Here is a 26,791-nt window from a genome sequence, read left to right as displayed (position 1 = left end):
AGAGGAATGAATAATTAATGAAAGTAGTACAGTGCAGCAAATGTACGATTCTTTGTTTTTAATCATTGGGATGTGATTTACTAAGCAGGAAAGTAGGGGAGAATAGGTGTCAAGAGATTGTGATTATGAAGAGATTATGTAAGGCATTTCTGAGTATTTAATTCTATGTATTTAGTTATTTTTCTTGTGTGAGGCTGGTTTGATGACTCTACTTTTCATGTGTGTTTTGGCCATTGTTTATAGGCATTTAGCGGCATTGTGTGTTTATATGTGTTACTGATTTTGTGTGTCTGAGTCAAAGACATACAAACAGCAACACACACTGTGATTGTTTGGAGTGCTGATACCAGCTCAGGCTCCACTGAGCTCCCCTCGGTGGGAGAGATGGCTGAGAATTGATGAAGACCAATCAAGCGCTTCTGCGCTTGTTTAGAGGAATACTAATCTGTCATTAGAGAGATGCTGATTAGCCAAAAACAATCTCTTTGTGTAGGTGTGTGTGGGTGTGTGTATGCTTGTGCATTTTTTGATTCATGTGTACATACACATGTGTGCGTGCAAGCATGCTGCTGTGAATAGCTTTGTGTTTGCCTGAATCCCTTCCCTGTGCCTAAGTCTTCTCTCAGTCACTCCATAAAATTGAATGTGAAACAACAACGCTAGAACAGACAGGATATTCTAGCAAACCAAGAGAGGTATTTTAGGGTAAAACATTGCCAAGCTCTATCTAGGACCTAATATGTTATGCTGACATTTTGGATTTTCACCCAGAGAAAGTGGGGCGGTGAAGTAAAGTGTATCGGTGTTCAACCAAACAAAACACGGAGTAAAGCTGCTTAATTTTACATAAGACGCCACAGGCCATCCATATCCAGGACACACACCACTCTACATTCACTGTATGGTACACCGTCCAGTGCTGCAATGCACTTTTTCTGTATTTAAAGCAAGGTTGGCAAACTTTTGAGGAACAAAATCCAGGATGGTTGTTCCATGACTGAAATTCAAAACAAGAAGATAATCAATAACGATGTCCCCAGAATGAAAACATTATTTTGAAAAACGTTAGTACTGTTTTGCCCATTCCAATGCAGTTCTCTGCAACTCAGTCTAAGCTTATGCTCGTTGAAAGACAAAGGATGATAGGACACACACACACACACACAGCTAGCCCCAGGTCCTGAACTTCATCTTTTTTTCTCTCTTTCTTCTCGACCACAACACAGCCACGCTCAGCCTCTTTCATGGAACAGCTAGATAACACAAACTTTGTAGCACAGAGGCTACAATTAAACTTACCCATCACAGTTTTGCCAGCGGTAACTTTGCCTTAGAAAAAGACTTAAAAACTCTTTTCACTTTATCAGGCTAAAAGTTGTTTTTGATTTCCCTGTTGATTTGTGCTTGTCAATTAAACAGGACAGAGCGATCCATTCCTCCTAATTTCTCAAAAGCATATGAACATAAAATACGCTTAAAGCCAAAGTTAAATCGATATTGAACCCAGACAAGCGGGTTGGCCTTGATGCATGTTTGACATAGCGAATTAATAGCTTTCAGTTTGCTTGACTTTGGAAACTAAATCCATTGAAATATTTTAGTTTATTTGTTTGTAGCTGGTTGGGGAGCCTTTTCTCAAGCACAAAACGAAAGATGAGAAACGTTATAATTCTGCTTCTACTCTATTGGAATAGTTGGAAAAACATGTTCGGTATGGTGTATTCTCACCGCACTCTATTTCTGGATGGCCATACAAGGTGCAAAACAAAGGGAGTGTGATGCGTGTCCAAAAACTCTGTTTCGGTGTGTGTATCTGTGTGTGCACACATACTAACGGCATTCTGTTAAAGGGAGCTAGTCACTGGCAAAGTCCTCTCATAGGCGTCTGGGAGGGCTGTGGGGATAAACCACCCTCCCTGAGGGGCTGCTAACACCGGCTTCACACACCCTTCCATCAGAGGTGTGTTTCTCCTCCATAGTCTATCAGTGGTGGACAGTGGACCTGGCCCTTTTTAGTCAGTCAGCGAGCATCCAACCCGCTGTAGGACTCCAGTCTGCTCTGATTAGACCACACACTCCCCACGGCCACTCTGATCAGCAGCCATACTCCTCTCTCGCCATCCATCTCTTCATCCCGCCCTCTGTTTCCATCTCTCCGAGCTCCATCGCTCTCCCTTTCCCTCTGTTTCGCTGTCTCTGTCTCTCCTCTCTCGTTCCATCCATCTATCCATCTGTCTCGATCTCTCGGGAGGCCAGCCCAATTAACCTGTTTAAACAGCCATCTGAGCATCCCATCCATTCCAATGTGGCTGTGTGAGGGAGAGCCAGTTCACTCTCGGCTGAGCCAGGATCCCAGCGCCAGGCCCCCCCCATCCATTGCTCCCCCCCCCCCCCCCCGAAACCCCAACCCACCCCTCCTCCCATCCGTCTTTCTCCTCCTCCTCCTCCTCCTCCTCCTCTTCTTCTTCCTCCATCTCTGGACACACTGGGATCCACAATGGGCACAAATCAGCACAATGCAGAACTGTTTAAATAGGTTTCTTAACTGTTTTTTTCCTGGGTCAGGGTGACATATGATGCAGTCAAAAGCACCCTACTTAAACCATTTTAAATGACTGCAGCTATACACTCTGCCGCCTCTCCACAGCACATCTCCACTTTAGCCGCTGCAATCTGCCAATGCGCCTTTTCCCCCCTCTGTCTTCTTCTCTTCTCTTCTTTTGTGTTCTTTCATTCCATCTTGCTGTCTCTCTGATTGCCACCGCTACGCACTCTCCATCCTCTCATCCGTCCCGCCGCCCTTCCCCTCTCTCCTTCTCCTCTCACCCTCTTTCTGTCACCACTCAACTTCCCCGCTCTCCCTCGATTGTATCCCTTTCTCACTTCCCTTTCAACACTTGTCACCTACTTCCTGTCAGGCTGGTCCAGAGAACACCACAAGAAGGTCACAACTCTGTTCAGTGTTCCTCTCCTCCTTGTCCTTGTCTTGTTGGAGGGAGATGGGGAACTTTAATTAGAAGAGGGGGAAAAAAATAAAGGGCAGAGATGGGAGGGGGAGGGAATGAGTAAGAAATACAGGGAAAAAATGCTGGAGACACCCTTATCCAATATCCTCCCTAGCATATCCACATAAGCAACACACTCAACAAACACTGTCTTCCAAGCAATATTGATAAAGAAATAATAAAACACATTTACCCCTTGTGGGAGGAGGCACATAGCACGGTGGCATGTGTAACAATTTAGCGGTGTGACTGCTCTCTTCGACTAGCCAATGGAGAAGTGTTGGGCTGGCTGCTTGGCACGGCGGGGCGTCTGTGTTATTTGTCAGATCAATGCAGAACCTGGGCCCACTGCTTTAGGAGACTTGTTAATGTGCAGCGTTGGGCCGTTGGGCTTCATTGCTCTGTTGTGGGCTGATTTTTATAATCTGTCTTATAGTGGTATCGACCCAATGGTGTGCAAGTGGCGTTATTGGAGGTTTGTGTGTGTGTGCGTGTTGATGGAGAGGTAAAATTGGCACTGTCTTTATCTTTAACTGGCACATGAACAAGAGCCTCTGGGTACTCCAATTGGATGCTAGGCCTGCCACTCTATTGGTGTGCTGCTATTGGAGCAGTTAGTTCAGCTTGTCACCGTTGAGACAGGCAGGCAATCATAAAAATAAATACCTCCTGCTCATACACATTCACACAGATCTCACACACACACACACACACACACACACACACACACACACACACACACAATGCTGTATATAAACACCTGAAGCTTTCTTCACTCTTTTATTCAAGTACGTGATATTGTAGATAACAATTAGATATCGTCTCTGTGGATATTGGAAAACAAGTAAATGTGCATAATAAGGTGGCGGTGGGAGAGGGGGCATACAATGCCTCAAATGTCAATTATTGTGCCAGAGTTTTTTCTTCCTAACATTTTCTCCAGTAGTCTGGTGACAGTAACGATTAAGAATCAGGTCAAAACTCTTTGGGGCATCAGAGGGAGGGAGGGAGAGAGAGAGAGAGAGAGAGAGAGAGAGAGAGAGAGAGGGAGGGAGAGAGAGGGAGAGAGAGAGAGAGAGAGAGAGAGAGAGAGAGAGAGAGAGAGAGAGAGTAGAAGTAGCAAACTACAGAATACACACCTCAGGATCAAATCAGGACTCCATTGCTTTGTTGCACACACCACACACTGATCACACACCTGCACATTAGTACACATTACTTACACAGCATACACATACTCACGCCAAAATACAAACAAGGCAACAGTAAACATGTCGTCCTCCACGAATGATGCAGTCTCTGTCTGGGCCAATCAGGAACCAGTATGTCTCCTTGTTTTGACCTGTAATAGTAGCGCCCCCATTGGGCCAATTAGTGTTTGAAAATGCTGAAACGCAGTGGTGAGATGCATCATGCCCGCACGTTTTTTCAAAGTCTGACCAGCGGTGTTGGAGATAGCACGCGACACATGGACAAACAAGTAAACACATGTTGTAGTGTCCCCTTAGGCCAATCAGTGCAGTTTTTTAAATGCCAGAATTGACTAGTGAGATGTACCTTTCCCTTAAGGTTCATGAAAATATGATCAGCGGCATCCAAAATATTGTGTGTGACGTACAGACAATTAAACAAATGTTGTAGCGCCCCTATCGGGCCAATAAGTAAATTTGAAAATGCCGGAAAGGAGCAATAACACGCATCATTCCCCGAAGTTTCATCAAAATCCAATCAATAGCGTCCGAGATATTGTGCGTGACGGACGGACAAATGGACAGACGGACCGGGGTCGATCCATAGTCCCTCCGCCAATTTCATCGTGGGGGACAACAAGACTGAATGCAAGCATGCAGGCTTTGATCTGCTTAAAGATATCCCCCTCTGTCACCCCCTCCCTCAATATGAAGCCACAGCCACAGGCCTCTGCCAACCATGACCGCAGCACTACTGCACTGCTGGCCACATGCCCAGCTCTGAGAGAGAGATGAGACAATGATTGGAGGACAGAGAGGGAAAGGGGCACCAGACCACCTGCTGCTTGTTATTTTTCAATATTTGACTATTTCACAGATACGAGCACTTACCATTACAATAAAGCTTGTTTTGAGTTAGATTTTTGACTTCCTCTTTGTTAATACAATCAGGCAGTCTTCCAAAACTCTATTTGCACAGGCACATGTTTGCCAACTGGTGTATTTGTTATTGTCCCCCCACCTTCCAAGCCTAATCTCTCCGAGGCTGCAAAAAGGACGATAGAAGGAATGCGGAAAGGATTAGAGAAAAAGGGGGAGGAGAATGAGACGAACAGAAAACAGCAACCAAGGTTGTTTTTTCTCTCTTTTAGAAATGTACAGTTATGCAAAGAGAGAGAAAAACAGACTGACGAACAACAGAGGCTGTTCTCCCTCTTGGGTTGATGTAATCCACCTCTTGTGTCCTGTCTAGACCAAGACACTTGTGCTTCCTCAACACCTGCGGCATCGAGTGGACAGAGTGTCGTTGAGGAGTCCTCATGTGACTCAGCTCTGAGTGGCTGTCTGAGCGTCTGGCCTTAGAGAGAAGGTTACCGATGTGATCACAGACATATTTAGGGCCAACGGGCTCACGGAGACAGAACAAAGAGCGGGATTTACTCACAGTTTACCGTCTGTAATGGAAGCCTTGCTTCAGCTGTTGCACAGACGTGGGATGAGAGAAAGTGCGGAGGCCGCGGGGAGTTACGGCCTTCAGCCCAGGGTTCGCCTTCGATATGCTGTCTAGACATTGTAATCCCTGGGAGAGGGGGCTGCGGGTGGGAGTGGGGAGGAGGTAAGGGTGGTGGACTAGGAAGGACACGAGGCCTCAGGCCAAAGCACGGGCTAGACTTGGCTGTGACTCACCTTCTCATAGACTGTGTGAGGACTTCACATCAGCGCAAACAAAAGAAAGCTGTCACAATGCAAAAAAACTCCCAATATGGAGGCAAAAATATTCAATCTCTACATTCTAATACACACAAGACACCAAAGATTATTTTCTTTTTTCTTGACCTCCCTCCGATTACATCTCTGTCTGCACAGTGTGTTGTTCTTGCAGTAACTGTACCCTGCCATATCTCATTCCTACTGTACGTTTTGTTCAGTTTTGAGGGAGGTGGATAAGGACATTTTCTATATTTCAAGCTCATTTGTTGCATATTAGCCGCTGTTTGAAATCAATAGTGTGTGTGTATAGTGCAAGGAAGCTCTGATGACTTAGGTTAGAGTTGCATTTAGTCCCTGCTCATACATTCTAATGGGCTTTCACATTGCCTCCGTTTAATGGTTCTGCATAATTAGTGAAACTGGATATAGACATATTTCTTTATTGTAGTGCAGGGAGGTGTTGTTTTTTTCCCAGGGAATGAGGGGTACTTACTGAACAGCGATAATCCTTATCATTAACATGGGTCTAGTAGGACTCGCTGTTATGGGTCATTTCACGTCATGTTCACTTAAAACCGTTATTTCTCTCTATGTAAGGAGAGGCCTCTTTACTGTATATGGTATATTGTGTGTGTGTGTGTGTGTGTGTGTGTGTCTTTGTTACGAGAGGCTGTGTAGGAGAATTCAATCTTTGCTGTTCACACACACAAAATGACATACACGTATATGAAACACGTGCACATACAGTACATGCATAGCACTTAATACTGACACACATACTTTATATGAAACACTGCATTGTGTGTGTGTGTGTGTGTGTGTGTGTGTGGCTTTCATATACGTATATGAGCGTCTCAGTTTATCTGGAGGGCATCTCAGTATAAACAGAAGGTATAAAAAGAGGAGGGTGGGACGATCTGTGCGGCCATTATAGTGAAGAGAGATGACATCATGGCTGAGAGCTGAGTCAAGCTGCCAGAGATAGCCAGCAAGACCAGAAGCCTTTGCTTTTAGATTAAAAGGATCAAATTTGTCACACAAAAAAAAAAGTATTGAGCATTGAGGTTTGTCAAAATACGCGGAATCATTCAATTAGAGTGAAACTACAGTTATTAAGTATCATTATATTGTATGCTGGTGTGTGGGTTGTTTCCTGATGGAAGAGTACGGTTTGTACATGTAAATTTAAGGCAGAAAATATTTAATATTTGATGACTTAAAGCAAAAGACATACCAGGAAACTAAGAAGGACTTCTACTATCTAATAAACCATAGCTGAGGCCCGGTTGTCCCTAAAGACTGTGGAGTTGGAGCTCCAGTGTCCAGTGTCACATCAGCCAGAATCAGCCACCACTGAAATGTCCAAGATAGTAGACGGACAAAGTTTTCTGGTATAAAGTTTTGTTTCTGAGTTGTTTGTGAATTTCTGGCAGCCCTTTATGGGTATGAATATATGCAGCGAAAAGGATATTTTGGAAAAAAAATAACAATTGTTTTGTCATTTACTACAGATTCCTCCTTAAATCTTTTCTGTATTTTCACTTTGGTACTTTGTATTTCTCAAAAGATGTTGCAACATGTTTATCAATAATGGTTTTGTTTTGAAGATTATGACCAGAAGGGTTAGTCCTATTTTATAATTCTGGCTGGCTAGAGGCCGGGGCCGTGAGCCTTTTTCATAACCCACTTGGCTCTCCTGCAGTGATCAATTCAATTGCAACCTTGGTTAAGACCAGCGTCTCTCTACCTCCACCACTGCATGAATACCACACCATCACTTGGTGGTTTTTCACATGAGAACTATCTGATGAGAGTTCTCCTCATGAAGTCTTGAACTACTGTACTATAGTGAGAAATTGCCAGTGTAACAGTGTCAAGCCGCTCACAACAGATTCCTTTACCCTCTTCTTTTTGTGCTTCCCGTTTATACTGGTAAACTGAGACACTTGTACATATGTGAAACACTCAAACACATGCACACAAACATATACTGTATATGTATGCATGTACGTATGTGCAAGTGTTTCATATATGTATGTGCGAGTATTTCATATATGTGTGTGAACATTTTGTGTGTGCAAAGTGTGCAGCAAAGTTTGAACTCAAGTCCTAAGTGGCGTCACGTACTTTGTGTCCGTTTCATTACCTTCCACTGAAATCAATTGTGCGTGTATTTACTGCTTTCTCTGCATCGTACCTGAATCTTCCTCTCTCCTTGTCTCTGTCTGCAGTGAAGTTTGATGACTGCATGGGGAATGAAGGGGTGGTCTTCCAAAGCAGTGACCCCAGCTTCAGCGTGCGGACAGATGGGTCCATCTTTGCCCAGGGACAGGCAGCCAGTCTGGATGAACCGGTCCAGTTCAAACTGACCGCAAGTGGTCCACACACACACGTCTGGGAGACTGTGGTCCAACTGGCACTGATTGACCCACTGTCACCCCAACAGAATGGCAATGAGGTGAGATACATGTGCATGCACCCAAACACACACACACACACACATACACACATATACTGTTTAAAATGTCAATTATTATCCCAGAGTTTCTTCTTCCTAGCATATTTTCTCCAGTGGTCTGGTGATAGTAACGACTAAGAATCAGGTCAAAACTCCTTGGGGCATCAGACAGTGAGAAAGAGAGAGAGCGATTGGGACAGAAAGAGGTAGAAGTAGCACATGGTTAAGAGCGATAGAATCACCCTGCCACAGGGGGAGAGTACCATTCCCCTCAGCCATAAGCTGTTATTGGAAAACTTCCCGCGCCTCGGATACCCCAGGCGTCCTCTGACACTATTTAAGAGCAGGTAGAGACGAGCTGGGACTGCAGCCTCAGCTCCACCATCCCCATTACTACAGGACCGCACAGCCACATCTGATAGTCAATATCAGCACGAGTGTTAATCAGTTTAGGTAACGACAACACACACGATTATGGGCCCGTGTTCGCTAACGCAGCGCAATTCTAGAGGTCTCACACAGGAGGAGGGCCTGACACATGTAAGTTCTTGACAAGATCAAATCCGGCTGAGACAGATGTATCACTTACAAGTCAAAATATCTGACAAGGATCCACTAAGTCTCAGAGTAGGCTAACTTGGTTTTTGGTATTTCAGACACTCCAGTGACATTTGCAGTAGCTGAAAACTTAAGTGTTTGAACATGATTTACATCCAGACAAATATATTGAATCCAGGGTTTGTTTACAAACTAGCTGGTTTAGAAATAAAAAAAAAAATATCCATGCTGTCATGAATTGAATGGCAATCCATTTTGTGTGGAAGGGCTTTAGCCAGCACTCAAGGGCAATCTAGAGTCTCCAATACTTGCATGTCTTTTGTAATGTGGGAGGAAACCCATAGAGAAACGCAGAGAAAATGTAAATGTAAACTCCACACAGAAAGGGGCGGAGGCAGGAATCAAACCCAGGACCTTCTTGCCCTGAGTGCTAACCACTGAGCCACTGTGCCGGCATTATTTAACAATTTGCCCATCTAACTCTAACCCTAATCACTAGCTAGCGATGACTTCACATCTAACCCCCAACAACTTAAGTTCTATCTAAACTCAACTCAAACTCAACTCAACTATCCATTGCCTCAGCAGAAAATATGAATTGAAATAGACTCATGTAATAGCTAAAAAGTGTTCCAGTGACTTAGTTTTTCATCTGTTTACATCATTATCATTGTGACCACTGTGCTACCACTGACATGCAGAATTCTTGCTTAAAAGTTGTTTCAGGAAAAAGGATCCAAAGATGCCATTAAACACTCCAGAAGTGCTGATATGAGGCAGTTTCTGCTCAGGCGATGCCACTAGAAGCCAAGCCTTAGTCAGCCTTAACTGCTGGTACCTCTGCTCCCCCCTCATGCTACCAACTTCCAATTTAAACAAGCACCAGTCAGTGTTCTGCAAAATATAGCTGGTGTGTTATGACAGAATTTCAGTGCACACGCAAACAGACGGCTCTTGACAGCATTTTAGATGGATTTTAGAAACCCTTTTGAACTGTACTGCCATCAGTGGGAGCCACGAGTTAAGCACACCCCGATTCTGAGCTGTGCTCTGATGTTTATGTAAGCAAAAGGTGAACATAAGATGAGTAAAAATCTCTCTTATGCCAGCATGTTACTTTGAATGTTTCAAGGGATTTGATTTTTCCATCTAGTTTGACTTCTGTGACAGTATTTAAATGGTGTAGCTGTTGAGAGCTAGTTTTGACATTTAAAATCACAACATTAAATAGTTTTCAGCAATATTTCCTGAACAGAAAGTCAGTACAAAGCCAGTCGTAGAAACACAGAGACAAATGGAGAGGCGGAGTGGGACATCGGCCAACAAAGGATCTATTAGTGGGAGTGGGTGGAAGGGATGAGTATGTTGTTACAGGTTAGCTACGGCTATTTTGGCCAACATCATTCTCACTTTTTTGTTACTAAGGCTGCTTGAAATGATTCACTGGTTGGTGTGATATGAGCTTCAATATTAGGCTCCTATGTGTAAAGGGTCAATTGACTGGCCGTTTCTGTTTCTCTCTCTCCAGTGAGTCAACTAACAGTGTGATGAGGGTGCTGAGGAGCCATGCGCAGACAGACAAACAAACAAACAGAGAGTTAGACAGGGTCAGAGGTTACAGATATGCTACACATTGAAACAAACGGGTACGCAGAGAGAGCAAGAGCAGAAAGCAGGGCACTGAAACACAATGTGATGTTTCATTATGGAAATGGCGCTTTGTGGCGTGCTCTGTTGAATAATAACTTCCAGATGTCTGGGTAGCCAGGGGCTGGCTGATATCAAAGCGTGCGGGGTTTCGGGAGGCTGTGGCGGGGAGGGGAAGAGCCGGGACCGCAGCCAGCTGGCTAAGGCTGATGGCACCAGGACCGGGGGCCGCATCCATTTCACACTCACTGACTCCTGTTCACATAGCGTTAGTGTGCGTTAGTGTGCGTTAGTGTGCGTAAGCGTGCGTGTCTCGTATGTGTGCGAGAATGTGTTTGTTTCTGCTTTTTTTTTGGTGAGAGATTATGTTGGATCAAGTGTGAATTACGCTAATTTTGTGTTGATTTTCATTGCTGCATATGGTCTGTGTGTGGTTGTGTCTTTGTTGAGGGCATGAAGAGTCTTATGTTTGGAGCCTATAGGTTTTGTGTTTGCTGAGGGCAGAGCCGTGTGTGCGAGTGTGCGAGTGTGTGTGTGTGTGTGTCCCTGTGTGTGGGATAGAGGGAAATAACACATGCTGGAAGTCTCTGGACTCTATTAAGTCTCTGTTGTTTCAAATTCTGATACCTGGCTCCGGTTTGTTTCCTTTCCCTATCTGCCATCTTTCATAATAGATTGAACGAGTGCACAGACATCTCTCTGTTAACACTTAATCAATCATTGGCTAAAATATAGGTGTATTTTCTTTCTCTCTCTCTCTCTCTCTCTCTCACTCTCTCACACATGCTCACACAAAGAAACAGCGAGAATGTGTGTTTGTATGGGTGTGTGAATGAGAAAGAGAGAGAGACAGAGAGGGAGAGCTGTTGGCTTTGATCAGAATTCCACTATACCACCATGGCTGGAGAAAAGCCCGGCTTAAGCCCCTTACGGCAGTGGTGGGCACAGCTTGCTCTCTCTCTCTCTCTCTCTCTCTCTCTCTCCCTCCCTCCCTCCCTCTCCCTCCCCCCATGTCTCTCCTCAGGGAACTCACTAGTACCTGTTAGCATGTGTAGATAAAAGGATCTGGAGCATGACTTATTTAGGTGTGGGGGGGTCACATCTGCTTCTGACAGCCCTTCTCCTCATCCTCCTCATTCCATCCCAAACATGTCTCTCTCCACCTTGCCACCGCACCCCCACCTCCCTCACCCCGCTGGTGGGATGTGGGGCAGCCATCCCCTGCAGTCTACCCCACTAAGCCTTCCTCTCTCTGAAGAAAAAGAATACATTTGTCCGGACCCCGCTCACATCTGTCTCATCCCGCTCCGCTGACAAACCCAGTTTACGCACGCAGGCATATTGCGCTTGGCAGAGTGTTCCAGGCGGAGGTTGTTCTCCTGAATATGGACCGTATGGAACGGATCATGCGCATGTTTCAGTGAACCTGTCACACAGTACAGCGAACATGGGATACGGCAACATGTGTGTTTGGATGGCTTGTCCGCGGCTGGTACAGGCTGGTAACGCAGAGGGCAAGAGGGATAGGAGGATTTGGTGAGTGTGGGTGGTTTTTTGGACTGTGACGTTGTCAGCAAGCTGCTGAGGAAGATGATTAACTTTTTGTGTGTAGCAGCAGCTATAGCGCCCCTAGAGGCAGAGAGAGGATCTGTTCCTTTCCCTCAACCAGAGGATGCAATGCTGTCTCAATCTGTGAGACAGGAAGAATTTAAACATACTGGGGCCCATTCATACTCACAATATTCACAAATGCCGGGAGGTTATTAGCGTTACCGTTTCCCCCGTACTTCCACCCCTTTTGATCATTTCCATATTGTGAAAGCGATTCATAAAATCACACTGCAGCACAAAAAATACCACCTGCTCTAGTCAGACAGTATATTGTAGAAATTAATGTTAACTAATGAAAACAAATATTGATTATTAAAAAAATCAATATATAAAGTTACATTGTGTCCCAGGGAATTAATTATCATTGGAAATGTGAAAATGTTCATTAAATATGACTCACTCATGGCTTTGCAATTATGAATTACCGCTCTGATTGCTGTTATAAAAGCCAGTTTCCATTTGATTTGATTCTGTTCATCATGATAAAAAAGAGAAGATGACCATACACACATAGACACATAGAGCGAAAATATTTGAGAGAACGCCGCACTGCATTGCTCCCATATATTTATTTATCTTACAGTATTTCAGTAGGTCTTCATCAGGATGCAATCACCAGCTACGGTCAATTTATCATGTCAGTAAGTGACATCATAAACATTCAGTTTATCATGGCCAACATTGCAGCAGTAGGAGTGCATGAGGAGGAGGGTGACACGTCTGTGCTGCCCATTGTACACAGGCACATATTTAACACAAGGTGTTAAATACACACAAGGTGTTAAATATGTAAAGCTTAATCACCATGTTGGTTTTGATTGGCTGTCACCCAGGCCACAGCTCAGGATAACACAGTGGTAATGTGGCTCCATCACGGTATTCACAGCTGTGGTAAATTTATGAGTCACGTAAAATTACCGGGTCGCAGATTTTGCACGCCGCTATTCTGTTACCGCAGAGTTTTATGAATGAGCCCCACTGTGTTTTAGTGGTACTTCCACACCTTTAACCTGGGCCCATACTGTGGCTCTGGAGGTGAGCCTTGCACGTTGATCGATTACCAGCAGACTGGCTTTTTTTTTTTTTTTTTAAATCAATAATTTTACTTTTACACAAGTTTTGACTAAAGTACTTAACTTTGCTCCATTTTAAAGTACTTAACTTTGCTCCATTTTAAATCACATTCATTACAGAGTACAAATTTGTTCTCTTTGGCTCTAATTCATTGTGTCAGAAACTGTCCAGTTGTAAATTGGCCAAATGTGGAGACATTTGCAGTGAGCAGTCAGTCAGCCGAGAAGAGAAGAGTTATCTGGCCTTACTTTATTTTGTGAAGTTTTCCCCCAATTAATCTAGTTTGAACTCTGACCTCTAGGGCTTTTAGAATTGCATGGAAAAGATCACATCTAACAATGTTCTCATTTGAAAAAAGTAACTTGGTGACTTTTACTGAGTACATTTTAAATTAGCGACTTTATACTGGTACTTGAGTAGATTTTTACACCAGTAACTTTACCTCTTCTGAAGTAGAACTTAACAATACTTCTACTTGACTAGGGAATTCTGAGACTTGTTCCACCTCTGGTCACTAGACAGATGAAAAAATCTTATCTTTTTCCTACTTAATCCCACTCTCTTCCCCTTCTACCTGCGCAACCACCTCTCCACCTTCACTGTTAAGCGCCCTGTATTGCACAGTACATGATGTCTGAAATGTAGCGCTTGGTTGATGAAACTGAACATGACACCTTCGCCCATGCCCTCCACACCCCACACTCCTACCCATACACCCACACACACACACACACACACACACCATATGCCAGTTTGTCTGACACATTTCCTTTAAAGCAGCCTTAAAAGCTTTTCTCTTGGGCGTCCATCTAATGAAGTCAGCCTTGAAAGCATTGTTTCCACTGGCAGATACAACCCAACCCTCCGAGGGACCCCGACCATGCAAGAACAAACGCGGAGAGACAAAGAAAAAACACTTTTTATAGACTGCAGTGTACAGGACCCCTCAACTTTCAATGTGTGCCAGGAGCCATTCCCTTCTTCCAACATTGTAGCCCGCTCCTGCGTTGTATTTTTTTTATCCTCAAATGTCAACTGCTGGGGAGGAACTGTACGGCTACATGTTGCAGGGAAGGAAATGGGAAGACGGGGGTAAAGTAAAATGAAATATTGGAAGAGGTATTAAAAATACTTGCCTCTTTATATGTAAATGTATGGTGATTGAACCCTTCTCTCTTACGCTCCTGAATTCATGAGCCTGGCTTTTCCTACATGAACGCCCACACCCACACACACATGTGCGCACATACATACAGGCACAGAGCAAAGAGCACATACTCTCCACTCTCTGCCTGCACTATTTTCCTTACTGTAATTGAACTGATAGGAATTTTCTCGGTTCCTATTTCTCCTGGTGAGTGGCTTCCAATTGTTTTTTTTTTCCCTCAACCTTTTTACCAGGCCCCTATCTTGCATCTCCTCGAGTACTCTTTGTGTAACACAGTGCTGTTAAGGTGCACCACCCAGCCAAAGGCTAATTACACCAGGACCATTACCCCGGATTAGCAATTGATTAAAATAACTACAAACACGTCACCTCACTGAGCAGATTTTTCTCCCTCTTGTCTTGCTCTAACAGATGATTCCTGCCAGATTTGCTCTCCTTGAAACAAATTGATGTATAGACAGAACAATTTGGAATATGAGATTAAATTTGCCGCTTTATTCTCTCAATCCCTGCCCTGGAACAGGCGTGACAAAGACATGAGAACAGGGAGTTTGCTGGGACCTGGTGGTGAGACTGTTCGGTATAGGCATTTTACCTGCTAGTGCTCCATCCGCCTAACACAGCCCAGTGCTTGAAGAATAGCTGTTATTGAGACAAGCTGTCAGGACCCGCTGACTGGGAGGAGAAAGGGAGAAAAACAATAACACTGCGAGAGAAGGGCAAGAGGGAGCGAGGGAGAGCAAGGGATAGCTCAGGAGAATGTGATTGAGACGGGGAGTGCAACTGATGTATAGCCTGAGCAATGATGGTCGTGACTGAATTCTTGACATGTTTTTGCTGCCTTGTAACCCTGGGATATGTTGGTAAACTCACTGCGGAGCAACTCTGCAGAATGTCAATTCAGGCGTAACCTTTGGATCACTTAGATACACAGTACATCTACTAGCCTCTGGGACCTTAAACATATGGTGCAGTGGTTCAAAACAAGCCTTGAGATGATGGACTCAATGTAACTTTGATATAAACATGTCAGTCTGTATAATGTACATGAACCTGAGAGGCAACATTTCTGCTTATTTGCACTCTGGTATCTCAACTAGCCCTAAGGTTCACAATTACTGCTGTTCTACTGTATTTTATTTATGACAGTTGTTTGATTCTAACTGCCATGACAGAATCTGCCCCGAAGCAAGATTTCTGTAGTTTATTTTCATGCGTTTTTCAACGTTTTCACATGGAAAATTAATTTAGTTGTTAATCCTTTTTTTGTGACAGTATGGGGGGGAATTTGAAATTATTGTGATATGCTCGATCGTTACAACATTTGATATAACGCTCCTTGCACGGGGATCAATGAATGTTCATGAGGAGATTAAAAAAAGGGCTCCTTCTTGACTGAGCATCTTTCAAAAAGACAGGTTTGTGGTGGTCATTTCTCTCTGCCTGAGGGGAGTGTGTGAGAGGGGTGTAAGATAGGTGGGTACGATGGAAGTGTGTGTCTATGACTCAGCTGCTCTAGTCTAGTGAAAGGGACTGTAAATACAACCACAGACATGCTTACTGTTAATAGGCTTTTTACAACCCGGTGTAAATGGCAAGGTCTGAACAAGCGTTGTGACCTCTTACACATGTGTACACATATGCACACACACACACTCTCACAGACACAGACAAATGACAGGTGAATTTTCAAAACAGTGTCAATTGGCACATGCATAACTTGACACACGTGATCACTCAGATGCACAGACTTCACACTGAGTTTGCTCAAACTTGGCTCTGCCCCGCTCTGCTCTGGCCCTATATACAGCATACATAAAGGCCCAAATGCACTGGAAGAGAGATTTTACGCTTTTAAACTTCAAGATTTGCATTTCACCACCGCAATGGTGTAATGGATGTGTAATATATTTTCTTTACAGTTCATCTTTTTATTTCATTAATTAGCCTTTCCTCATCCATGTCTTGGCTGCTCGTCAAGACAGTCTGTGAAGTTTTATCAAGCTAGTCTGATTCATGGATGCCTACAAATAATGGAAATGAGGATCCCAGTGTGCCTGTAGCTTTAAGTACTGCTGCCTTCAACCGCTGTCGGAAATATCGTAATTAACTATGAGTTGAGTGCACATGAGCAACCAACAAAGTGGAAGAATGGAAATGGCATGGAAATGGCGTTTGGGGCTAACCCCGGATAATTAACCTCTCAACGCCAGGCCTGCTGATGTGCATTTTCTCCACTTCATTCTGCCACTGCAGCACAAAGTAGCTCTATGCCGCTTGATTTCTAATATAAAACAACCACCACCAAAATGTACTTTTGCTACACGGTCCATATTGTTATTATTTCTGACAAAAAGCACTTGAATGCACAAGTTGTATTTTTCAAGTAGTTTATGAGGAGCACTTGAAGGCAGCATACTGAAACATCCAACACATAGATGAGGAACTGACTAAATCCAAACATACCCTTTAATAGATGACTGCAAATGAGAAACGTATTAAAAAAAAACAACAACAGTAATTATAAAGTTGAAAATATTTCCTTCTTGGAAACTTGCATTACCTGTTTCCTTTTACCTCCAAATATAAGGTCAATGGTCACTGTGAAAAGCGGCTGTGCTGTTTCCTCTGCTGAAGCTCTAAAATCAAACCAAGTTTGGAGCAGATGTGTCAAGGTAGTTTGGTGCTCCACTTGACACCTTAAGTGCGCATTTGGACAATGAAAGAAATTGGGGCATTTGATGCTTCCAGTGCTTTTCTGGCTTAAGATGTGTCACAAAGGTCCAACATTGCATTTCTAAATCCTCATTTAATGCATGTTCACACTCTTCTGTCTCAGCCACATTCTGTGCTGATAATAGGAAAAAGCAGGTGGCGCAATGTGCACTTTTAATGGAAGAGGTATCAGATGGTATCAGATGTTCTCTTCAGCTGGTGATGATGTGCAACATTTGGTTTACATTGTAAAATAGACATAGGTTATATAAACAAGCAATAGATACACGCATACTTTACACTTTAGTATTGGCACATTTTACTAGTGAGCGTCATAGTAGATTTGTTAGATTACAGTGATTTATCCATTATGTTGTTTACTCATTAAAATGATTACAACAGACTGCTGTATATCATTATGTGTGCTAAAGCCACAAGTGTTTATTTACAATATTTAAGATTAAGCTGAATTCCTCATATTGATTACTCTACTACTAATAACACTGAAACTTAACTTGTTACCACTTGGCTTGACTTGACTTGACTTTCTGCATTGAGACTTTGAAACTTAAAACTTGAACTTCAGAGTCAGTAACACCTCTGGGTGTCACATTGCTTACTGTTATGATTACTCACATATCCAGCCTCCTAAATAAAGCCTTGTGTTGTCTTAAAGGTCACAAAGGAAGAGGGGAAAGTTGCTGAGAGGAAGGAGAAGAAGGAGGCGTTCCAGGCCCCACCTACTGTCATCATGTTCTCGGGGCACGGCCCGGCCAGCTCCAAGGGGCTGCGGAGACAGAAGAGGGACTGGGTGATTCCGCCAATCAACGTGCCGGAAAACTCTCGAGGACCCTTCCCGCAGATGCTCGTCAGCGTAAGTGACAGATTTTACGGACCGCATTACTGATTTATTCTCAATTTACAGCTGGGATTTGTCGAGGACACTCCACGGCTAATGGTGATTGGGAGTGTGTGATGGACAGTGAAACAGAAATGCATTAGCATAACTGGTTTGTTCTCCCCGTCTTTGCAGATGATTATGTTGTGTTCTTCTGATGTGATTATAGCCACAAGATCTTCAGGTATTTAAACAGCACTGATTAGCCTAAGAGGTTTTCCCTTCAGACACAGCAGTCTCCAGAACAACTGAGCAGCCCTGCATTGCTAAGCTCTCCTGCGGTGTTAGGTCCATTGGGTTCACAGTGACACGACTGATTATTTCTGCTCCTTTATGCATCCATTCTTTCCGTTATCAGGCCATTTCAGAAAGGTTGCTCAAAGTTCAGTACTATTTTTATGGCTCCTTTATAACAATGCAATTTGTCACAGAATCTTTACTGAAGCCATAAGTCTGGGCCTCCTGTGAGACGCTCGCATTCAGAAGAAAGTATGAAAAGCTGCTGTTCTCAGGCTGCAGAGAGCAGGGCAATGGTTCATCCCCCATGGCCCAGTAAGGACACATTGGTTGAGAGCCTACATGAATCACCCCCACATTTGTGCATGTGTGTCTCGCAAACTGGGAAGATGTGTGCACAAACACATCAGCTGTCCATGCTTGATCATTATTCAACAAAGCTGTTCTCGTTTAGCACACGAGATTGCAATGTATGGGAACAACACAAGTGACTACCATCACAGCAAATTGCATTTCCACAAAACTGCTAGTTTTTGAGAAGTACAAAATATAAACAAAACAGGGAGAGGGTTCGAGGTCGAGCTTGTAAAAAGCCTGTCGGAAAAAAAATAACATGAATAAATAAACGTTTGTGTAAATGCGTTGTTGTGCAGAGGCCCGAGTGCTTAAAATTCAGAGATTCTGTCACAACAGAATGCTCAGTTTGTCTCTCTCATGGAAAACCTCCAGACTCCAGGCTCAGGGTGTGTGCTGTAATTCATCAAAAAACATCATTCCAAGAGACTGGTGCTTCATTCCCTGCTCCCCCCTTTCCTTCTCTCTTTATCTGGAATATCTAGCCATCAGCTTTTCCTCGCTGTTTACAGAACTCTCACAGTTTATCTCTTTTGGGTCCTAAATTGTGCAAAAGAAGCATTTTTTCTTTTGTTTTTCTTTTCTTTGTTTTTCAACTGAGTTTCATCCAATCCCCGGGGAAAAGCCTGGGGAGCTGCTTGAAGGATTTTTTTTTTATTTTTTTATTTTTTTTTATTGTGAAACAAAAACATCAAGTCAAAGAGTAGAAAGTTTGTAAGTCTTTGTTTTGGAGCTGAAGGACTACTTCCAGATCTGGAGTGTGTTCTATCAGTCTGGCATGGTGGCCTGTTGAGCCCCACAATAGTCCTAAAACCATAAACTGGCCAGACAGTTCTGCTTTGTCCGTGGGCTGGTCAAAACCAGAAAGAGAGAGAGGATGGGATGGGGAGAGAGACAGGGTATCAAAGAAGCATTTGGAAGTGTAGTGTGCAGCCAAACACAATCCACTTTGTGCAGTAAATAGGTCCGTTAGGAGCTGGTGGAAGGCTGGGAGTGGAGCATTCAGAGCAGAGGAGAAGTGATGCGTGTTGATGCTTCTGTTGGGCTCCTGGGCTCCCGTCTCTCTCTTTAATGATGACTGGAGGGCAGGCAGGGCCATGCTGAGAAGTAGAGAGGAGAGATTTTAACAAGGAGACAGCTCTAGGGGGTGGATGGCATGGGGTTGATTTTGCCATACTTATTGTTTATGTGTTTGGTCCTCTTTTATAACGGACTGTTGAGGATTGATGCTCGTGTGTATCCTTTTGCTGGGATTTCATTCAGTTTTAGGATTTCGGTGGAAGGCAAAGCTTTCTCGTTTGATTTATTGTGTGTTTAATGTTTTTAGCACTAGAGACTTTCAAAACAACTCAAAACAACAAACAAATCTAACCAATGACCAATATCTAACATCAGCTCGTGCTGCATCACATCATGAAAAGGTTTGCATACTTCCCATCTTTCAATGGGACATTTCAGTGTCAACAAGGTGACACATCTCAGACGTTCTGTCAGTCTCTAATGTTTAATGTGTTCATCAAAATTTTCATTTTTATATGAAATTTGTTGCAGAACAGTGCTCTCTCTCTCTTTCTCTCTCTCTCTCTCTCTCTCTCTCTCTCTCTCTCTCTCTCTCTCTCATATCTCCCCTCCTGTCTCTCCATCCTACTGTGCCATTACTCAGTGCTCTGTGTGGTGTGGCTGTGTGATGCCTACCGTAATGGCCTGTGAAGTCAATCCCTCTCCTAATGGGCTGTTCTGTCATCCAGCGCAGCGCTGAGTGACATCCAGGCAGAGGCCGTCTCCGCCATCCCGCCGCTTCTCTCCCTGCCCCGACCAAGTTTGCCGTCAGTGGGACAGGCAGGGTGACAGCAACCCTCACCAGCATCTCCGCAGGTCCGCCGCACTGTCACTTTGATCAGGCCGGCACAGGATCGGGCAGGTGTCACGACAGAGGCCCGACTGACTGGCCTCTCAGCTCACAGCCTGACATGGCTCAGGGGGAAATGTCAGCTGCTTGGGTGAAGTCTTGGCATAACTGTACTCACATCGCTCTCTGAGGCCGAGACAGCGGCAGGCCTCAATGAGATGTTATTGACCGCTTATTGTTAACGGCAGCGCTGAAATAATTGCTGCAACGCTTCAAATTCTAAACCACTTTACATCAAGGTGTACTGCGTACAGTGCAACTAACTCTCTGTCTTAAGCTGAGAGTTTTTCAGCCTCTTGTGTTACAGAGCGGTACAGAACGTGCCCAGGTGTTTGCTACACCGGTTTCCCCCCCTCTTTATTCCAGAAGATTGATTTCTGTCCGTGTCCGTAGAGCAGCGCTGTGCTTCTCCACAACAGATGGGGATGAGCGGCGCAGAACTTTAACAAGAAGAAAGAAGAAAGACTAACAAAGAGACTGATGGAGGGGGAACAGAAACATAAGAGACTGTTCTGGAGAGAAGAAAGAGAGCAAGAGAGCCAGAAATACCGAAAGAAAGAGAGTGGGGGGAGTAATTTTTCACAATAAACAGGTGTTCTTTGCCGTTCCCTTTCTTCTGCGGCCAAACAGCCATCAATAGCATGTAAGAGACATTGATTTTTCACAGAGGCTTTTTGAAACCTTCCATTGATCCGCACACTTCTCCTACGGCAGAGAGGCATCGATTTCTTTTGCTTGGGTAAATAAAGACTCAACGTAAACCACCCCCCATCCCCCCCACCCTCCACCACCACCCAGCTCCCTCAACCCCCCATTAGAACAACCGTCAGCAAAAACCTAACAAACCTCTGACGAAACAACAATTTAGCCAAGGAGCAAGACTGGGAAAATTCTGCAAATTCCCTTTGCATTGTACTGTGTGCTGACTCTGCCTGGGAGAAAATAACAGGTAGGGAAGCATGTCTGGCCCTGTCAGAGGAGCTGGTTTAGGTGAGGTCAAGGAACCACAGTGAAAATAGATGGTTTCTCCCACGCTAGTGTTGTATCACAGGGAAAGTAGCCACTGTACAGGAGATGTTTAGGACATCAGAAGCACTGCAGGCACAACAAAAGTGCCAAAAAACAAAAGTTATTACTTACTGAAAGTCCTTTTGTTAAAGTCTCTTTCACCATTCCTTTTCTTTGTCCTTAAACATTACATTTGCCTTGGAATGGCAGAGCTAAGATGACTTATTTTTATTTGTAAATATGTATTGTTTTTACTTCTGTTAGGCCATAGTGATGTCAGCCATGCCTACTTTTACATATCTGGCTATTTTCACTGTCAACAGACTGTAAAATAGTAAGAATTGAATAACGTTCAGTGCCAACAAGCAAAAAGAGAGACTAGTAGCATTGCTAGTTAGTTAGCTGTTCCCTTGCAAGGACACGGACCAGGTGGATCTATATTTTTTTAGCCATTGCATTATTTTGATTCTTTCCTCCATCTTCAATCTTCTATTCAGTGTCTCCCACTTCGTCATACACTCCTTTCATAACCAATTTTTTGTCTGTTTGCGTTTTACCTCTAATATTTTAGTGTTTGTGTAACAGCAATATTAGTTCTGAGAGAGCAGACAGCCTATTTTAAGAGCTGAAATAAGGAATGTGAACAGGACTGCAATTTCAGCTAAACCGTTGCGTTATTGGGTAATATTTCTTTGGGAGAGAAATTTTACTCTTTGTGGCTGTCCTTGAGACAGGGTTGCCAGATACTCCAATAAAGTGTGGCTGCATCCCTCAATAAACCCGGGACATTATATTGACAGGCATACCATAGAGAGAATGAGCAGTTGCCAAATAAATGGGCACAAGTGAGTACTTGTCGAAAGCCTTTTATCGATTGTTAGGTCGAGAAACAATGTTTCATTAGATATTATGTACTTTTGTTGACAAGTGACTTGTATCTGTAATTTGTAGCAGACATTTCTTTTTGGTTGTTGCTTTAGAAAGTGTATCCAAAGAATCTGAGCCTGCATGTCAAACAAAGCACAACATACTGAAATTTGTATCTGATTCGGTGTGTGTATTGCAGTGCATCTGTGTATGTTTATTGTACTCGCTGCAGCACCTGTGCTCCAGTTTCCACTTCCCTCTCTGGAGCGCGTTCAGAAAAGCGTTTTCCGAACAGAATGAGAGAACTCCCCCCTGAGGTGTCTGCTTTCTCCTCTGCGTACGTTTACCAGTGATTAATGACTGCTCCGCTCCGCTGACAGACACAGCAACAACAAAAACACCGGAAAGAGAGAGAAAAAAGTCCAACAGAAAAGGAGGAACAAAGAGCAGCGTACTGTACAAGTGAGCTGGAGCTGATTGCATTGGAGAATTTGGCGGGGACAAAGAAGGGTGGGTGTGATTGAGAGAGAGAGAGAAAGAGAGAGAGAGAGGGAATGTAGGGCTAGACCAGGATTAGAGGCATGTCTGTGTCTGTGTTCGGGTCTGATAGACTTCCCGGAGAACTGGTGTTCATGGCCTCTTCCCTCGAGTCTAATGAAGCCTTCTGGCATCTGCCACCGCACCGCCCAGCCAACACCAGCGCTGCACTGCTCCAGTCTGCCCCTTCATCCCTCTCCACTCCCTCCCGCTGAGACATACGCTCACAAACTCTCACAAACAAGCACACACACACAGCTATGTGTGATTGCATGTATGTCCGTGTGCACAGACACACACACACACACACACAGGCACGGGGAAAAATTGCTTGTCCTACACAGGCAGCAAACAAAGGATCAGTATAGTGCGCGTGCTGCATCGTTGCCTTTGTACATGCTCATTGTTTGGGGTTTTGTTTGGTTGCGTTTCTGCTTTATCCCCGAACAAAGAGAGCAAAAAGCTAAGCCAAGTACAGGACTCCATCTTGTTTTTTGAACCTAGTCCACCAGAGAACCCGCAGGAGGGGAGAAACCCAGGGTTGGGAGTATTTAAGGATCACAGTCCGATCCAGCACTCGGTCACTAGGAAACCACACTGCTCCCCATATGGAATGCGTTATGAATGTTAAATTGCACAGGACTCATTTTCTGGGCTAAATAATTTCAGGCTGTGAAAATACTGAATTGTGTGGCTACACTAAGTCTATCAAACACATCAACTTTATATACTGTATATGTACTCTAGCGTATTTTGTTAAGAGCTATGTTTAGTCTTACATTCTTTCTGTGTTCTCTGTAGCGCTGAGGCCCTTTTCTTGGCATACAACTCCTGACATTCTCACACACACACACACACACACACACTCACTGTACACAAACTCCATCAAGTCAGGGGAGTCGAGAGAGAGAAACAATAAACTCCTTTCAGATATGGGAGAACCTCCTTCAGAGAAGGAAGAGGGAGGTGAAGAGGGAGGAAAAGGGAGTGAGAGACCTCTGTCCATCTGGGGTTGGGCCCAAACAGTCATGTCAGCATTTCATTTTGCTCTTTGTTTTATTCAATAACACATCTTGGCTCGTTTCGGAAACCTCTTTGTTTGATTTCATCTCCCGAAGAATTCACATGGGGTGTTTTCTTTCCAAACCCCAGCTGTGTATTTTCTTCCAGCACAAGCAACCCCTGTTTGGAGACATTTTAAATCATCTGGCTAAATACGCAGTTTGATATTTATTGTTCCTCTGCTATTGTTTTTTACAGACAAATAAAGCATTTCTCTCAAAAAATTATTATATTGACTGCACTCTGCATGCACTGGAGGGTCTGGCTTTGGCACATGCAAGTGCAATGTAGGGATAATGGTTTTCAGGCATAATGAATATTCATTCAGTTGAAAAAAAGACAGCCAGCTCTTGCGGCAGCCAGGATGGAGCTGGATCGTTTCGGTCAACTCTTAAAGCTAGCTGTGTCCCGGCCCAGTTCTGGCACATGTGGGTTAAGAAGGCTTAGGCATGAGGAAGGTGAGAGTGCTTTACATTGTTACTCATGCTAATGGAGTCTTTGTGATGGAGGAACACGCTCGCTCCTGTCCGCTTTGACAGGTCAGACCATTAGTGAAACCTGGCAATTTGACCATCATCTGGATAGCGTGAGGTTTAGGTGTTCAACAGAAGGGGCGAACACGTGAAGAGACATTAGTATCTCACGCGAGGAGGTGGAGGGCGGTCACGGCACAGGAAGGGAATAACTTTATGGATCACAGTCATTTGACAGCTCCATTTCTTAGATCTGATGTCCATTTCCTCCTTTAAGATCCACTATTATCTAAGAGCTAAACCCCCGACTCTCTGTACAGTAGCCTTGCCTTGGCATATAATAAATACCTTATGAAGTTAATTTCCCTTCCGCTAATGAAATTAGCTGGATCAATGTAATTACATTTATCAGCCCCAGGAAATGGAGTCTCTTACAATCTCCTGGTATTGACAGGGAAACAAATTATTACTACATTTATTTCATTGTCAACAGCATTCGGACTGCGTTTCCTCCTGTATTCAGGGAAGCGAGACTGAAATGTAATTTTCACTGTTATCCAATTATGATGAAATTAGAGGTGAAAAGTCCTGGTAAACAAGTTCATCAGACGTGTTCAGTTGCAGTTTATTTTTAAGGTTTATAACCCAGACGAGATTCATTTGTCTACACTTTCCTTGTGAAAACTTCCTCCCATGACCTCCCAGTGCACACCCAGGCCCAGAGCTGTGGCTTTACGGTAAAACCCCTCCCCCCGCCCCAGCCACCCACACACATACATAGATAAACACACACACACACACGCAGAGATAAACACACATATGCTCCCTCTCCACATTCCTCTCTGATATGGCATCAGGCGGGCCCCCCCTGGGTTCGGGTTGGTGTTAAATTAAACAGTAAATCATCTCACCAAAAGACACAAGAGTTACGTCTGGGTCAAGGGCAACAGTTCTGGGCTCTTTAATAGGAGATGAGGAGGACTTTATGAGGGAGATAAATAACAGCTTAACAAACAGCTTCTGTCTTGTCCCCTGGAGGTTGGCCCGGGCGACCCTGTGGATCAGTGGGATGAAGGAGAGCCAAGAATCTCTATTCCTCCAAAGACATGAAAAAATAATGCGCGGTGAAATTGGAGGAAAGATATTCGGAAAGGGACTCAGGGAGGTGGGGACCAGTGATGAAGTGGGTGGGTGGGTGGAGGGGGGGTTGGGGCGCGATGTTTCTTGGTGCTGTGAGACAAGGTCGGTCAAACAGAAAGGACAGGTTGACAGACGGGTCGGCAGCCAAGCAGACAGACGGGCAGAGTGACAGAGAGACAGGCAGGCAGACACGCAGATAAGTAAAGAGGAAATCATGCAGACAGACAAAAGAGACAGAAAGACAGGCAGAGAAAGGGAAAGCCAGGCAGACATGGTTGTCCTGTCAGGTAATGCTTTAAATCCACCTCTGCTCAGTAATGTTTGCATGTGTGCCAGAGGGAAGGACCTAACAAAAGAAAATCTGATTCAACACAAAGCAACAGCATTTAGAGGAAATGGAAGAAAAGAGTAATTGCAAGGGAAAAAGTCCTTGGGCATGAGATTGAATTGAATTGGAGCGCTTTTGGATGCAAGTCATGTGATGTAAAATTCTAATCTCACTTAATGTGCTTGTATTTTTCCATTTTCCCCTCTTTGGCTCTTTCTTTCCTGGAGGTAAAATGTGAGGCAAATCGAAATTGAGGCCTGTACCAGAATAATCTGATCCTATTTACTTTGTCATTTACAATGAAAGGCCTCTGTCAGAATCTTTTCATGCAAGTATAATGGATACTGTCATGGGGTGATAGTGTTTTTGTATGCTGCTAAACCCCCCCACGCACACACAGACGCACAGACAGACAGACAGACACACATAACATACACATAAAGAGAGAGAGGGAGCGGCACAGATCTAAGAAGATGTGGTACAAGCAAGCATACATCATCACTGTGTATGTGTGTAATAAAATTCCTCATCGAGCAATGAAATGCTTTACAGCATCTTGAGATGAAACTGCTCCTAAGATAAACAGTTTAGCACCAGATAAAAAGTTGCCGGTATTTTATAACTCGTCCTTAACTTTGTAGCCTTCTCATTGCCTCTCGCTTATGAGCATTTCTGGCCAATACTCCCTGATGCTGCTTTACACGTTTTTATTTGCTCTTCATTTTCGGGAGAAAAGAACATTTCCTCCTAACATCCTATAAAAGCTTTAACATCCCACATTGTTCATAAAAGGAGAGGTGATGCATCGCTCTTTCCGCAGCGCCTGGCATCGCGGCATACAG

The 26,791-nt window shown here is 44.0% G+C and overlaps 1 protein-coding gene across 2 annotated transcripts in view; it reads left to right on the top strand.

Annotated features, from left to right (window-relative positions):
* LOC139931135 (cadherin-4-like) overlaps nucleotides 1–26,791 on the top strand; it is a 200,901-nt gene that overhangs the window by 134,706 nt on the left and 39,404 nt on the right. For both annotated transcript variants that reach the window (XM_078288159.1, XM_078288160.1), the window contains exons 4-5: nucleotides 8,137–8,363; nucleotides 17,813–18,010. In XM_078288159.1, coding sequence (XP_078144285.1) covers nucleotides 8,137–8,363; nucleotides 17,813–18,010 — 425 coding nt within the window. The remainder of the gene's footprint in view (nucleotides 1–8,136; nucleotides 8,364–17,812; nucleotides 18,011–26,791) is intronic.

The sequence above is a fragment of the Centroberyx gerrardi genome, chromosome 14 (assembly GCF_048128805.1).
Source record: "Centroberyx gerrardi isolate f3 chromosome 14, fCenGer3.hap1.cur.20231027, whole genome shotgun sequence".
NCBI classification, from domain to species: domain Eukaryota; kingdom Metazoa; phylum Chordata; class Actinopteri; order Beryciformes; family Berycidae; genus Centroberyx; species Centroberyx gerrardi.
Note: the sequence above shows the minus strand (reverse complement) of the source record. Positions and strands in the feature narration are given on the sequence as shown.